General features: G+C 43.0%; 1 protein-coding gene across 1 annotated transcript; it reads right to left on the bottom strand.

The window, feature by feature from the left end:
• Positions 1–2,013: 2,013 nt before the first annotated feature.
• On the bottom strand, positions 2,014–3,282 carry LOC127212647 (zinc finger protein 433-like). The gene has a single exon (XM_051172733.1). It carries the CDS (start codon positions 3,280–3,282, stop codon positions 2,014–2,016), a length of 1,269 nt encoding a protein of 422 aa, XP_051028690.1.
• Positions 3,283–15,521: the final 12,239 nt, after the last annotated feature.

The raw sequence follows: 15,521 nt of genomic DNA, 5'->3' as shown, positions 1-15,521 counted from the left end.
GCTTCTCCTTCGTGTACGCAAAGAGTCTCTTGGATATTAAAATCACTAAACGCTGTGCGCTGTGCACTTTGATGTTTAAGAAAAGTCATGTGACTGAAGGTTTTACACGTTCAAGCTGGATAAAATTACAAAAGTCAGTCACATAGGAAGAAGGCATCTTTTTCCACAGGAGTATATAAAGGAGAATTTTAAAATGTAATTGAATAAAAACAAACAATAATGAGTAACAGCACGTAAACTCAGTCTCAACTGGTATATTGGGAGTTACATGCAAACACATTTCAAGAACAATACTGTTTTGAAAAAAAAATCTAAGCCACAACAGTCTTGTTTTCTTTGAGAGTTCACCCAAGCACTCGGAACTCTACTCACATGACTATTCCAGGACAGTGTTCCAACCAATATTCATTAAAGTTGTTTTATTTTCATTACAAAGAAACCAAAATACACTTGAAGGAAGTCCTATTTAAAATATGGAGTAAAGCACCCTTTCTCTCTCTCTCTCTCTCTCTCTCTCTCTCTCTCTCTCTCTCTCTCTATATATATATATATATATATATATATATTCCATAAGAATCATAATACATAGTGTCACCAGGTGGTGGTGCACGCCTTTAATCCCAGCACTCGGGCGGCAGAGGCAGGCGGATCGCTGTGAGTTCGAGGCCAGCCTGGTCTACAAAGTGAGTCCAGGACAGCCAAGGCTACACAGAGAAACCCTGTCTCAACCCCTCCCCCCCACAAAAGAATACATGGTGCCCAAGTAAGGCCTCAAAGTTCATCAGATATCATGGACCAATATTTGCTGGTAGTTCTGTGCCAGCTTATGTAGCTGTAGGAATCAAATTTGGTACCAAAGGACAGCATTACCACTGACTAAATCCCCAGCTCCTAAAAATGTAATTATAATGCAGAAAACGAAGATGCCACTACTCCTTCTGCCTTCTGTCACTTGTAGGCGGTCAAAGTCCTTGCTATTGGGTATTGAAAGACTGAACACATTTCAACCCATTCACAGACACTGCATATTGGCTCCATGGTAATTGTTAACACAATTTTCCAGATATGAACAATGAAAGTTCCATAATGTCACACATGCTTTTAAAAATGAGTATTTTTATTTTACATGCATAGCAGAGTCTTGTCTGAACATCTATCTGTGGGAAGGTGTTGGGTACCCTGAAACTGGACTTATAGACCATTGTCAGCTTCAGTGTGGGTGCTGGGAATTGAACCTTACTACTCTGGAAAAGAAACCATCTTCCAAACACCTTTTTTTGTTTTTTTTTTTTGTTTTTTGTTTTTGTTTTTGTTTTTTTTTTTTTTAGACAGGACCTCAGTAAATAATTATGGCCATGCTAAAACTCACTATTTGCACCAGGTTGTCCTGAAACCCGAGAGACATCTTTCTGACTGTCTCATAAATTCTAAGACTACAAACATGTCACACTATCACCAGGTGAGATATGTTTTATAAATGATCTATCTTTGAATCGGACAATGAAAGGATAATATAAGATTTAAACAGGAACCATCACTGTTTCGATGAACAATAGTACTTCTTGGAATTTTTTAAAGATTTAATTTGAACTGGTAAATCATCATGTTTCTGGACTCTTGGATACAACATGTTTAGAGTTTAAACAGGAGACAATATTTTAATGATGGAGTGTTTTTATTAACTTACTGAAGCTCCTGTGAGACAGCTCAGTGGGAAAAATATATGCAGAGTACAAGGCTGTACCTCCTTTATTAGGGTCATGGGTTTTTTGGTTTTTTTTTTTAACCATTGTGAATTCTCTCGTGCTTTTAAAGTTTTCTACAACAAGCATTTATGGCATTGGTTGTGTTCACATGGTTTTTGTCCAGGATGATTTCTTTCATGACAGAGAATTCTTCTGTGAAAAAGAGTTTACCATACTAATTACATCCATAGGGTTCTCTCCAGTATGAACTCTTTCACGCCTCTGAAGACGACTGGTCCATTCAAAGGTTCTACCACCCTGATTACATTCATTGGGTTTCTAGCCAGTGAATTCTTTCATGCTTCTGAAGAGCACAACCCCATGCAAATGCTTTACCACATTGATTACATTCATAGGGCCTCTCTCCAGTGTGAATTCTTTTATGGTAGTGAAGATTATGTTTATATGTAAAGGCTTTACCACATTTATTACATTCATAGATTTTCTCTACACTGTGACTTCTTCCATGCTGGTGAAGAGCACTGGCACACGCAAAGGATTTGCCACACTGATTACATTCATAAGGTTTCTCTTCAGTGTGCGTTCTTTCATGAATTTGAAGATTACTCTTATGTGTAAAGGCTTTACCACACTGATTATATTCATAGGGTCCCTCTCCAGCGTGAGTTCTTTCATGAATTTGAAGATGACTGTTCTGTGTAAAGGCTTTACCACAATGATTACATGCATAGGGTTTTCCTCCAGTGTGAGTTTTTTCATGCATTTGAAGATGAGTGTTACTTACAAAGCTTTTATCACATTGATTACATACATAGGGTTTCTCTCCAATGTGTGTTCTTTCATGATTCTGAAGATCACTGTTTTGTGCAAAGGCTTCACCACACTGATTACATGCGTAGGATTTTTCTCCAATGTGACTTTTTTCATGCATTTGAAGACTGTTGTTATTTGCCAAGGCTTTATGAAGTTGGTTACATTCAAAGGGTTTCTCTCTGGTATTAGCTCTTTCATTTATTTGAAGATAACTGGGACACGTAAAGACTCTACCACACTGATATCCATAACTTTTCTCTCTACTATGACATCTAGATACTTGATGAAGACTCTGACATGCAAAGGCTTTACCACTTTCATTATATTCAAAGGTTTTTATTTCCAAAGGCGTTCTTTGGTGTGACTGTAAAGAGGAATCATATCTAGAGGCTTCATCATGTTGATTACACTCACAGAGATCCTCTTCATTAGTGGCTGTGCTGTGTGTCTGAAGATGCCGCTGATAGTTAAAGCCTTTTGTACACGGCTCATATGCATCACTTTCTTTCTCCATACGAGTTTCCTCACATCCTTGAAGAGAAGTGAAAGAACTCAGAGCTTTGCCACACTGATTACTTGCACAACCTTTTCCTATAGTGTGAGTCACAGTACATGTGCAAAGTGAACTAGGGCAGGCAGATGAATCTCTATATTCCTTATATTCGTGAGTTTTTCCTCCAGGGTGAGTTTGTTGATGTATTCCCACTAATGTTGGAAAACCAATTAATTGTTGACTTGTATCGTAGTCACTGTGTCCTATCATAGTGGGGACTCCTACACTTCTTTTAATGATTGTGGGGGAGGCAGAGGGACATTGCTTCTTTCCATGTCTCTTCTGCTCACATGGCTTGAATCCAGAGCGACAGATCATTTGCCTAGTAAACAAAGCATCACAAATAAAAGGTTTTCACATTGCATTCACATAGTCTAAGCATTTGTGTTCACAGTGATGTGCTGTAGGGGTTCAGGGTTCTCCACCACACTCACCTTCTTTTCTTTCATAACCTGCTGTTCTCACTAAAGTAGGGTAAGTAACTGCAAGTATAATGGGGGATGCTCCCTTTAACATGGATGGTTTGCTTATAAAAGTTCTTTTATGTACACTAATCTCATCAAATTGTATTCTTTTTATGATAGCTAGGTGCTGAGACGTTATGTGTATGGGCAGGTCTAAAGCCTGCCTACAATGTGGCTATGATCAAAATTGTGACTTGTGGTTTTTTGTTTTGTTTTGTTTTGTTTATTTTTCAAGACAGAGCGTCTCTGTGTAGCCTTGGCTGTCCTGGACTCATTCTGTAGACCACACTGGCCTCCAACTGACCGAGATCCACCTGCCTCTGCCTCTGCCTCCTGAAGTGCTGGGATTACAAGTACGCACAACTGTGCCTGGCTGTAAATTGTGACATCTGTTAAGGAATCGTGTCATTGTCTCACTTCATTGTATCTCTTTTTCTGTGGGGGAAGGACATGATGTTTGGGTTTTGTGTTTTTCAAGCAACGGTTAGCTCTGCATAGCCACATCTGCTGTGGAACTCCCTCTGTAGAGTACACTAGCTTCAGACTCTTGGGGGTTTTCCCGCCTCTGCCTCCTGAGTGCTGGGATCAAGGGCACGTCGCGCCAATGCCTGGCTTTCTGTCTTGTATATAAAGGAATGCTCTGCTAACAATGCTTAGCTACCTGGCATTGAGACACATGCCATTGTGACATTTCAATAATCATCACTAAGCTGTTCTTATTTACGCTGCTTCGTTTCATGAAGGCTTCGGGGAACGTTGGAGTTTCTTCAGCGGCACAAACATATCAACGTGCAAAAGAAAATTACCTTCTGTGTCTTCTAGAACCTTGACATTGCTCAATATTGACGTCTTTCCATTTATAGCCTAAAATACAATACCAAAAATGTATGCTATATTACTGGAAATTATGCAAAACTAAAATTACTCTTCAGCGAACCTCAACAATGCTTGACATTCACACAACAGAAGACCACTTTCCAAAAAAAAAAAAAATTGTCCTCTTAAGTTAAAAATTGAAGAAAAAATTGTACTCTTACCAACATAAGTGAGGTTCCAGTAGGTTTCCAGCATCACATCTTTGTAGAGACTCTTCTGAGAAGGATCCAGCAAAGCCCACTCTTCCCGAGAGAAGTTCACATGCACATCCTCAAGAGTCACTGCATCCTAAAATGTTCCACACATAACATAATAAAAATGGTGTGTGAGACTTTGTTGTAAATGTGCACGCCATTTAGAATATATTTCATAATTGTATGTGCTCAATACATTAATTTTATGTCAGAAAATCTCAAATGTATTCACCAGCTCATTTAAGAAGGAAAGAGAATGGTGGTGTAACCCAAAAGCTCTTCCGGCGAGCAGCGGTGATTGAGGTGCAGGTGAGCTGCCGCTTCCGTCTGTGTCCTGCTGACAGGTGACCTGACTGACGCCCTCTCGGCTGTCCTGTGCAGCCTTGCGAGAGGTCAAAATGAACTATATGCCGAGCACCACAAACTTCGTCGAGGGCAGCGACAAAAAGCACTTGGCCCTACCTTGAGATGGAAGGACACTTGTAGGTTTTTTAAGAAGCATTGATCAGTTTGCCAACTTAGTGTTTCATCGGACTGTGGAGCCCGTTCATGTGAGCAAAAAGCATGGTGACATTTCCTCAATGGTCAGAGGTGAAGATATGGTTCTACTGGGGAAGAAGCATTTGAAGATAAAAATCCTCATGGTGCTGAGAAATTATGACCCATGACAGTCATCTGGCTTAAGTAGAAAGAGCTCTAAATAAAGAGTGAACTTTTTGATGGAAACACAGCGAGAGAAAGAGGGAGGGGGAGGGAAAAGGAGCAGGAGGGAGGAAGAGAGGGAGGGAGGGAGACAAAAATATTTCCTCCAAAAGGGGAGTGGGCCAGTGTGACACTTATATACAAATGTATTAATGACAGAGACATTACACCCTGGATGACATTAATTCTACACCTGAATGTTTAGTGCAAGGGGAAAACTTCGATAAGATACCTGAGAAAGTACAGCTCTCCGAGTCAGCACACTGTCAGGAAAAACTAAAGGCGCTGAGGCACGCCCGTTGCATGGTGACGTCAGCAACAAAGATGGCTCAACACAAGGGCTCCCGCTCCCCCAGGCTCTAGACACAGACACAGAGCAAAGGCTATTGAGGTCCGAGGGCCAAGAGAAACTCTGTTAAGTACAAAGTCCTGTGGAGTGACTCAGCAGAGTGAGTCACAGAGCTGCCTTCCAGCAAAGGAACAGAACTGTCCCAGCACTGCAGCGACTGCCACTGCAGTGGAAACTGTGCTTGTTCTTCCTGCGCTCAGCAAGGCACTTCATCTTCTTCCTCTTGGACTATGGTCTTTAGCATACCCAGAACATCATGCACTCTGCAGTGGAGCAATCCCCCTGCCTCACAGCAGAAAACGTAGCTGGTTCATTCGGGTCAAATTTAAACCACATGATGAACATTGACCGTGTATTAGCAATTAAAAAAATATTTTATTTAAATTTTAATTTATGTGCATTGGTGTGAAGGTGTCAGATCTTGGAGTTACAGACAGTTGTGAGCTGCCATGTGGATGCTGGGAATTGAACCAGGGGCCTTGGAAAGAGCAGACCGTGCTCTTAACCACTGAGCCATCTCTCCAGCCCAGTATTAGCAATTTTAACAAGGCAAACTTAGGACTCTTATGGCCTCTCTCAGCTGCACATTGTCAGCCAAAACATGAACGAATATTCTCCCAGCCTCCTATGGTGGCGCGCCTATCATGTCAGCACATGGGAGGTAGCATCGAAAGTTTAAGTGAGCTTGGTCTATGAGGCACAACACTAACAATAAAGTCCCCAAAGGGGAGGTGACCAGGTAAGGATCTGGAATAAGGAAAGCAAATTGGGCATCAGTATTTCCTCCACAAGTGGACGGCTGATGCTAAACAAAGTTATTAAGAGGTGCAACCCCTTAAACACTATTTGCAGAGAGAGACTAGGACAGAGTCGGCAGAAAGGTAATCAAGCAACACTGGCAAAAAGAGCAAGGGACACCACAGACGGAGGACAAAGTGGGCATGGAAGCAGAGCCTGCCTTAATAAAAAACGTCTTAATTAAGGCTCAGTGGACAAATGCTTACCACGGAGCGTGGGAATTCAGCGCTCTCCCTCTAGAATGAGCACACGTTAGGTGAAACGCCCTCTCTTGAGGTCCCAGATCCTCAGAGGCGAGAAGGACCCACAGTAAACTTCTGTCACAAGAGCTGAGAAATGGGCTGATGATCACAGAGCAGACTCAGTCTCCAGTCTGGATGCTGTGTGGGTAAGGACTGCCTGAGCAGGCTAGGGCACAGACCTTAGAGTCAGGATGTACAGCCGATATACTGGGACGGGAGGGTAGACGGCAGTGACGCGCGGGGGGCCAGCTAGTGGGCTGAGTGAGGAAAGCACTTGCAACCAAGTCTGACATCCTGAGGTCAGTACTCAGGAGAGAACCGATTCCTCCACCGTGCCCTTGGCCTTCACACATGTGGTGTGGCGCGTGTGTTCACGTACATTTCAACAGCCCAAATTCAGCATTTTAAGAAGAAAACTCAAAATAAAAAAAAACAAAAAAAAATCAACAGACCTAAAATTCAAAAAAAAAAAAAAAGAAAATTAGCTAGCTATGCGGTAGTAGAATTCTTGACCAAAATAGAACTTCTTTCTCTCCACTGCTAGGATGAATTAGGAAGCAAATCACTGTTAACTTCCTACTAAGTTATCAAATTATATCAAATTATCTCTGTACTGAGTCCTTAGGTAACACAGGAGCAAGTGAAAAGATTTTCATGGAAATTCTGTTTCTTTGCTTCTTTTTTTTTTTTTTTAGACAGGGTTTCTCTGTGCAGCCTGAGATGCCCTGGACTTACTCTGAAGACCAGGCTGGCCTCAAGCTCACAGCGATCCACCTGCCTCTGCCTCTCTGAGTGCCGAGACTACAGGTGTGCGCGCTACTGTGCCTGGCTCCATGGAAATTCTTACTGCCACCCTGACCCACTGTTTCTTTATTTCTTCTTCTCCTCCTCCTGCCCCTCCTGTTTGTTTCTCAAGACAAGGTTTCTCCGTGTGAGCCCTGGCTGTCCTGAAAATTGCTCTGTAGACCAGGTGAATCTGGAACTCACAGCTACCCATGAGCATCCACGCCTCCCAAGTGCCGGGGTTAAAGGAACACACAAACACCACCCGGCTTCTCCACTACTTAAAAAAAAAAAAACTTTGCTATCATATTTCCATGCAGTGTGGAAATGGATGGGGTGAGGACAGGGCAAATGCATATATTGCCTGTGGGAGTCAAACAAATAAAAAAACCTCTGTGGAGACTCCTTATAGGTTTGGTGGGATTAGGGATATTGAAATCATATGGTCATATGCATCTTATGCCCTCAAGCCCTTTGCTCATTGAGACATCTTGTCCCAGCCTATCAAAATGAATACAAACTTCTTTGTTTTTGGTTGCGTTGTTGAAAGTACTACAATATATACTCTTGCTGGGCTGATCCTGGCCATTAAGAGCTAAGCTGCCCAGAACTCACAGGCACTATATGTCTCTGCCTCCACAGCCCTAGAATTAAAGGGATACTCTTAAAACTACTGGGATGAATATAACAAAAGATTTTACACAATGAGTGCTACACTTTGGTGTTCTTTTTTGTTTGGTGTGCTTTTTTTTTTTTTTTTTTTTTTTTTGAGACAGGAGGGTTTCTCCGTATAACCTTGGTTGTCCTTGACTCACTTTGTAGACCAGGCTGGCCTCGAACTCAGAGATCCATCTGCCTCCTCCTCCTCAAGTGCTGGAAATAAAGGCCTGCCCTACCATGCCTGGTTGTATGCTGGTATTCATAACCAAAAGTGGCCACAAGAAAACCTGAGCTGAGTAGGTAGTGTCAAGATTTTGGTACCCACCGTCTTAAGCGTGGGAGAACTGTCATGCAGCTACCATTCATGCCCAGATCTAGGGTTTGGAAGAAGAGGTCAGGTGAGGATAGCGTAGCAGAAGCCAGAGGAATCAACCCAGACCAACGACTCACTGCAATAGACAATATAGAAACCAACAGCAAATATCAGTACCTATTCGCTATAGTAAAGTGCTAGCTAGAGATACAAGACAGCTGAAGGAGATCACGAGGGTACATGTTGGGAAGAAAGGAAAGTACTGCTATTTGGACATGACGTGATGGTATATATAAGTGACCCCAAAATTCTACCACATGATATTGGCGTAAAAAAGGAACGCATGATCACTGAACTTGAAGTGAAGGCCCAGAAAAAGCCCCCACACTTATGGACACCTGATTTTTGACAAAGAAGCCAAAACCATACAATGGGAAAAAAAGTAAGCATCTTCGACAAATGGTTCTGGTGTGATGGGATATCTGTATGTAAAAGAATGCAAATATGGGGGCTGGAGAGATGGCTCAGCGGTTAAGAGCACGGTCTGCTCTTCCAAAGGTCCTGAGCTCAATTCCCAACAACCACATGGTGGTTCACAACTATGTATAATGAGATCTGGTGCCCTCTTCTGGCCTGCAGCAGTATGTGCAGGCAGAACACTGTATACTAAATAAATAAATAAATAAATAAATCTTTTTTTTTTTTTAAGAATGCAAATAGATCCATACTTATCACCCTACACAAAACTCAAGTCCATATGGATCAAAGACCTCAACATAAAACAGATAAAAATCTTATTAGAAGAGAAAGTGAAGAACAGCTGTGAACTCATCTTGAACAGGAGACAGAACACTAACAGCTCAGGCTCTTAGGTCAAAATTAATAAATAGGTGTCGCGACCTGAGCGTTCTTCTCCAGGCAGTTTATTCAGGAACCTTTTCAGCAAGCTTCTTCTTCTCCCGCTCGCTCGCTTCTCCTCCCCCAACACCTCCGTGCCCCTTTATATCCTCTGCGTCAACCAATCAGCAGCCCTTAAGTTGGTAGCTCCAATTGGTTCCTGACAAGGCGGGATGCACACGTCAGAGCAAAGCACGGCCCACAACCCAAATAAGGACTTATTTACCAGGAGCAGAATTGCAAGTCATCCTGCCTGGCAGGTTGCCAGGCGCCATCTTAGCGAGGGCAATAGCTTCAGCTTCCCACAAATAGGACCTCATGAAACTGAAAAAAATCAGTAAGGCTAAAGAATACTGTCAAAAGGACAAAACAGCAACCTACAGAATGGGGAAAGCTCTTCACCAACCCTACATTCAAAAGTGGACTAATATCCAAAAATACACGAAGAACTCAATAAATTAAACACCAACAAACCAACTAATCTAATTAAAAAATGAGGTACAGGGCTAAACTGAATTCTCAACAGAGGAATCTCTAATGGCAGAGATGCACTTAAATGTTCATCTCCCTTAGTCATCATGGAAATGGAAATCAAGATGACTCTGAGATTCCACCTTACACCTGTCAGAATGGCTAAGATCAAAAACTCAAGTGACAGCACGTGCTGGCGAGGCTGTGTGTAGCAAGGGGAGCACTGCTCCACTGGTGGGAGGGCAAACTTGTACAACCACTTTGGAAATCAACCTCAAGGTTTCTTAGAAAACTGAGACCGAGCTGTACCACTCCTGTCTACACACCCCAAAGCCGCTCCGCCATACAACAAGGACACTTGCTCAACTATGTTCATAGCAATTTTATCTGTAATAGCCAGAACTGGAAACAACCTAGATGTCCCTCAGACAAAGAATGGAGAGAGAAAATGTGGTACATTTACACAATGACATACTACTCACCTATTAAAAATCAAAGAAATGCAACTTGCAGGCAAATGGAAGGGACTGGAAAAGATCATCCAAAGTCAGGTAACCAGGACCCAGAAAGACACAGATGGTATGTATTCCATGCTACACTCCACAGACCCAAAGAGGCCAAGGAGGGCTCAAGAGAGGATGCTTGATTTTCAAGCAGAATAGGAAATAAAATAGACACTTGAAATAGATGAAGGGAGGGAGCAATGGAGGAGAGGAAGTGGGGAGTGTAACCTCAGTGGGAGGTACGGGACTCAAGGGGGAACAGAAATCGGTGGGAGAGCATCTCTGGGACACCAGAGGCCCCTGGGAATCTATGGGGTGGCCTTAGCTGAGATCCCTAACAGAGGAGACCATGAGCCTGAAGTTGACATCCCCTGTAGCCAGGTGGGACTTCCAGTGCAGGCAAGGCAACACCAATCCACCCATAACACTTTCAACCCAAAATCTGTCTTACCTTCAAGAAATTTAGAGATAAAGATGGAACAGAGATTGAGGAAATTACAAACCAATGACTAACCCAAACTGAGACCCACCCCATGGTAGAGAGTCAAGCCCTGATTCTAGTAATGACACTCTGCTTTGCCTGCAGACAGGAGCCTAGCATAATTGGCTTCTGAGACGCTTCATCCAGCAGCTGATGGAACCAGACACAGAAACCTGCAGCCAAACAGTAGGCCGAGTTTGGGAAGTTTTGTAGAAGAATGGGAGAAAGGATTGAGGGAGCCAGAGGGGTCAGGGACAACACAAAGAACACCTACAGAGTCAACTAACCTGGGCCCATGGCGGTTCACAGAGACTGAACCAGCAACCAAAGAGCATGTGTGGACTGGACCTAGGTCCGCTACACATATGCAGCAGATGTGCAGCATGGTCATCATGTGGGTCCTCTAATGATGGGAGTAGGGGCTGTCTCTGACTCTGTTGCCTGCCTCTGGATCCCCTCCCCTTAGCTGGGCTGCCTTGTCGGCCTCTGTGGGAGATGTTCTTCTTAGTCTTGCTGTGACTTGAGGTGCCAGGGCGGGTTGGTACTACTTAGGGCTCTCACCGTCTCTGAGAGAAGGAGAAAAGAGGATGGGGAGGGGCATGAGAGTGGGGCTGGGAGGAGAGGAAGAAGTGGCTGGGATCAGATTGTAAAAAAAAAAAAACAAAAAACAAAAAACCCATAGCATCCCCATTCCGGCCTCATGAATTGTGCCTAAATATTTCCTCACCTTTTATAATAAATCAGGACGAAAAGTTCAAAATCCCTCTCGCCACGGCCGCCTTCAGCAACCCACGACAATGGCCACAGCCACCAAAACGCAACGCGGTTTCACTGTCACAAGTAGCTTATTCTCTCTATGCACTAGCCCTTTATGGTCCACTCTCTTTCTTCACTTCCGCCCTCACTCAGAGACAGCTTTTTTATACAGTCCCCAATAAACCTCTCCCATGAGACCTGTTGCATGGTGTGACTTTGTGGTGTTCCATGGATCCAATCCAACTAGGCACCCTTCCTTTCTGAACAAAACCCTAACCAACAGCCACGATCTCACTAACTGGGAGGTGGAAGAAAGAGAACGGGGAAATCAAGGCCAGCCTTAGCCACATGACTCCTATCTTTAAAAGCAAAAGTTTCTCTAAGGTGAACACACAAAGATGCCAATTTATTAATGGAGTTCTGGGAGGAAATCATTATACCAAAAAAAAAAAAAATTCATAGCTGGGTGTGGTGGCGCAAGCCTTAATCCCAGCACTCAGGAGGCAGAGGCAGGTAGATTACTATGAGTTTGAGGTCAGCCTGGTCTACAAAGCGAGTCCAGGTCAGCCAGGGCTACACAGAGAAGCCCCATCTCGGAAAAAAAAATTCATTTTTATTGCAAGGATTATTTATTTAATAATGCCCATACGTAGGTTGACTTGACATTTTAGTCCCATCACAATGGTTAATTATCATATACAACCAAAAAATATTCTTTTTTTCCCTAGATAGAGCATTAAACATTTGTATGTATGTTGTGTGTATCTGTGACTTCTGTGGGGATGTGTGTGGCAGGACAGACACAGCAGTACCATTTTCAGCGTTTAGAGATTAGTGGGCGATGCTTCGGAGTTGGTTTTCCTTTCCACCAAGGAACCCTGCCATCACACAGATCAGCAGGTTTACACAGCAAGCACTTTTCCTCCTGAGCCAGCTAACCAGCACTATCTGTGTGAATTCTGACCCGTAGACAGTCTTATTCTGATACTTAATCACATTCTTAATTTTCTGTGTGATTTTGGAGACAGGATCTCTTTGTAGCTCTAGCTGGCCTAGAACTCAGTATTTCGACCAGGTTAGTCTTGAACTTCCTGAGTCTCCGTCCAAATTGCTAGGATGACAGGTGTGAGCCTCATGCCCAGCTAATGAAACATATTGATTAAATCAAAATATAATGTGGCAAAAATAAAGTGACAGATTAGTTTTTAAATCTCGTAACTCTTGCCAATGAAGTCTAATTACATAGCAGGTGTCAATGCTTGGTTTCCTATTTGCCTAGGAAAATGTTGATTTTTATTTCTCAATGGTACACAGTAGAACTTGGATAGCTTACACCCGGGTGAGATCATGGTCTTCTACTGAGGAAATCATTTTGTGTTCTTGGAGCAAGGCCTCATTCTGTGCTGTGGTCTGTCAAGCTGGTGGGGAGCCTCCTGCTTCGGCTGTTCAAGTGCCCAGATTACAGGTGCAAGTAACCAGAAATGACTGAGGAGCTTCTGTATACAAGCTCACTCAGCACTAGACTATTTATTTACCAATTACATTCGAGATGCTTGGGTTTGATTCCCAGCCCTGGAAAAAACAAAACAACCAACGGAGCCTCCTAGCTCATCTAGGATGCCCATAAGCATTTAAAATGCATGTGAGGCTCTTCAAACCAAAATGGATCAAAAGGGACAGGGAACAACACCATGGATTCATCAAATTCACCAAGACATTTCAATTTCTAACATCTATCCCTCAAATATAGTACCCACATTCATAAAAGAAAACACTTGAGAAGCTTAAATCAGATACTAACACTCACACACTGACAGTGGGAGACTTCGATACCCCATGCTCACCCGTGAACAGGTCATCCAGACAAAAACTAAACAGAGAAATACTGAAGATAACAGAGGATATTATTATTATTATTATTATTATTATTATTATTATTATTAATATTATTATTAGAGGTGCCATGGTGAGCAGGGAATATTATTATTATTATTATTATTATTATTATTATTATTATTATTATTATTATTATTATTATTATCTTTTGAGACAGGGTTTCTCTGTGTAATAGCCCTGGCTGTCCTAGAACTTTCTTTGTAGGCCACGCTGGCCTCGAACTCACAAGAGATCCACCTGCCCCTGTCTCCCAAGTGCTGGGATTAAAGGCATGTGTGACCACACCCGAGATAACAGACATTATAAACTAAATAGACCACAGGAATTTAGATAACATTTCACCTAAACACAAAACAATAAACCTCAACAGTGGAACAGGGTCAAAACTGTAACACTACAGACTCCATGATGGAAGTGTCCCTCAGGCACTAAAATTCAGCCCATAGAAAATAGCACCTTCAAAAAATAAAAAAACGAAAACTTAATCAATCAAAGTCCAAAATTACAGAATGTACTAACCTTGCTTTTTTGCTTGTATAATTCCATTTCTGGTGCTAACTGCTCTTGTTAACTGAAGTAAGTAAATTTAGAACATGTTTGTGTGCTTAACAGCTCACTCTGCAAAAGGCTTAGGGTGACATTGAGGTCTCAGACATGCAGCGTAGTCACCAGACAGCTAAGACAGAGTTCTTCTGGCTAAAAACCATGTCCCAGCCCTCTTCTCTGGTGAGTAACCCATAACACCCACCTCATGGAACTTTCTCCAAAACTGACCACATAACTAGGACACACAGCAAGGCTCAACAGATACAAGAAAATTGAAACGTCTACTTGGATCATGGGGAAGCTACAAATTCACAGAGCATTAATACCTCTCTAATGAATGAAAAATGGGCCACGAAAGGAAAAAAAAAACACTAAAAACTTTTTAGAGATAACCATACTATAGATTGAATGTTTTGTCAAGAAATCCATCCATTGGGCTTTCATCCAGCCTTACATGACTTCACAGGACAGAATACAAGACGATAACATGCCAAAATATCAAACGAGCAAACTGGAAAAGTGACAACTGTACTGCGGTGAAAATGCATTATGACTAAGGCAACTATTATTGTAGGGGGTTTTATTTTATTTTATTTTTTTTTAAAGATTTGTTTATTTATTATTATTTATACAGTGTTCTGCCTGCATATACACCTGCAGGTCAGAAGAGGGCATCAGATCACATTTTAGATGGTTGTGAGCCACCGTGTGGTTGCTGGGAATTGAACTCAGGACCTCTGGAAGAGGAGTCAGTACGCTTAACCTCTGTGCCATCTCTCCAGCCCCTTGTAGGGGGTTGTAATTTGGAGACTGATTACTCCATTATCATCTTGAAAAGAGGTGCCATGGTGAGCAGGGAAGGGACTCAGTGTGACCCCCTGACGCACAGGCAGGCTGGACTCAGTGTGACCTCCTGACGCACAGGCAGGCTGGACTCAGTGTGACCTCCTGAGGCACAGGCAGGCTGGACTAAGTGTGACCTCCTGACGCACAGGCAGGCTGGACTCAGTGTGACCCCCTGACGCACAGGCAGGCTGGACTCAGTGTGACCTCCTGACGCACAGGCAGGCTGGACTCAGTGTGACCTCCTGACGCACAGGCAGGCTGGACTCAGTGTGACCTCCTGACGCACAGGCAGGCTGGACTCAGTGTGACCCCCTGACACACAGGCAGGCTAGACTAAGTGTGACCTCCTGATGCACAGGCAGGCTGGACTCAGTGTGGCCCCTGACACACAGGCAGGCTGGACTCAGTGTGACCTCCTGACACACAGGCAGGCTGGACTCAGTGTGACCTCCTGACGCACAGGCAGGCTGGACTCAGTGTGACCTCCTGACACACAGGCAGGCTGGCAGAAGCAAACACTTGCCTTGCACTGGTCTTTTGAAACCTCAAAGCCAACCATGGTGCCACAAATGAGACCAACCTACTCCACAGGGGCACACCTCCTAATTTTACACAATGATTTCTACTAATTGGGCTGTGACTGTTATGTAAACGTAAAGAATGGCAGGAACA

The sequence above is a fragment of the Acomys russatus genome, chromosome 31 (assembly GCF_903995435.1).
Source record: "Acomys russatus chromosome 31, mAcoRus1.1, whole genome shotgun sequence".
Lineage (NCBI taxonomy): Eukaryota > Metazoa > Chordata > Mammalia > Rodentia > Muridae > Acomys > Acomys russatus.
This window is presented reverse-complemented; position numbering and strand designations above follow the sequence as displayed.

Excerpts from the sequence above, each read along its gene's own strand:
- LOC127212647 (XM_051172733.1), bottom strand. The coding sequence starts at position 3,282 with ATGATAGGACACAGTGACTACGATACAAGTCAACAATTAATTGGTTTT.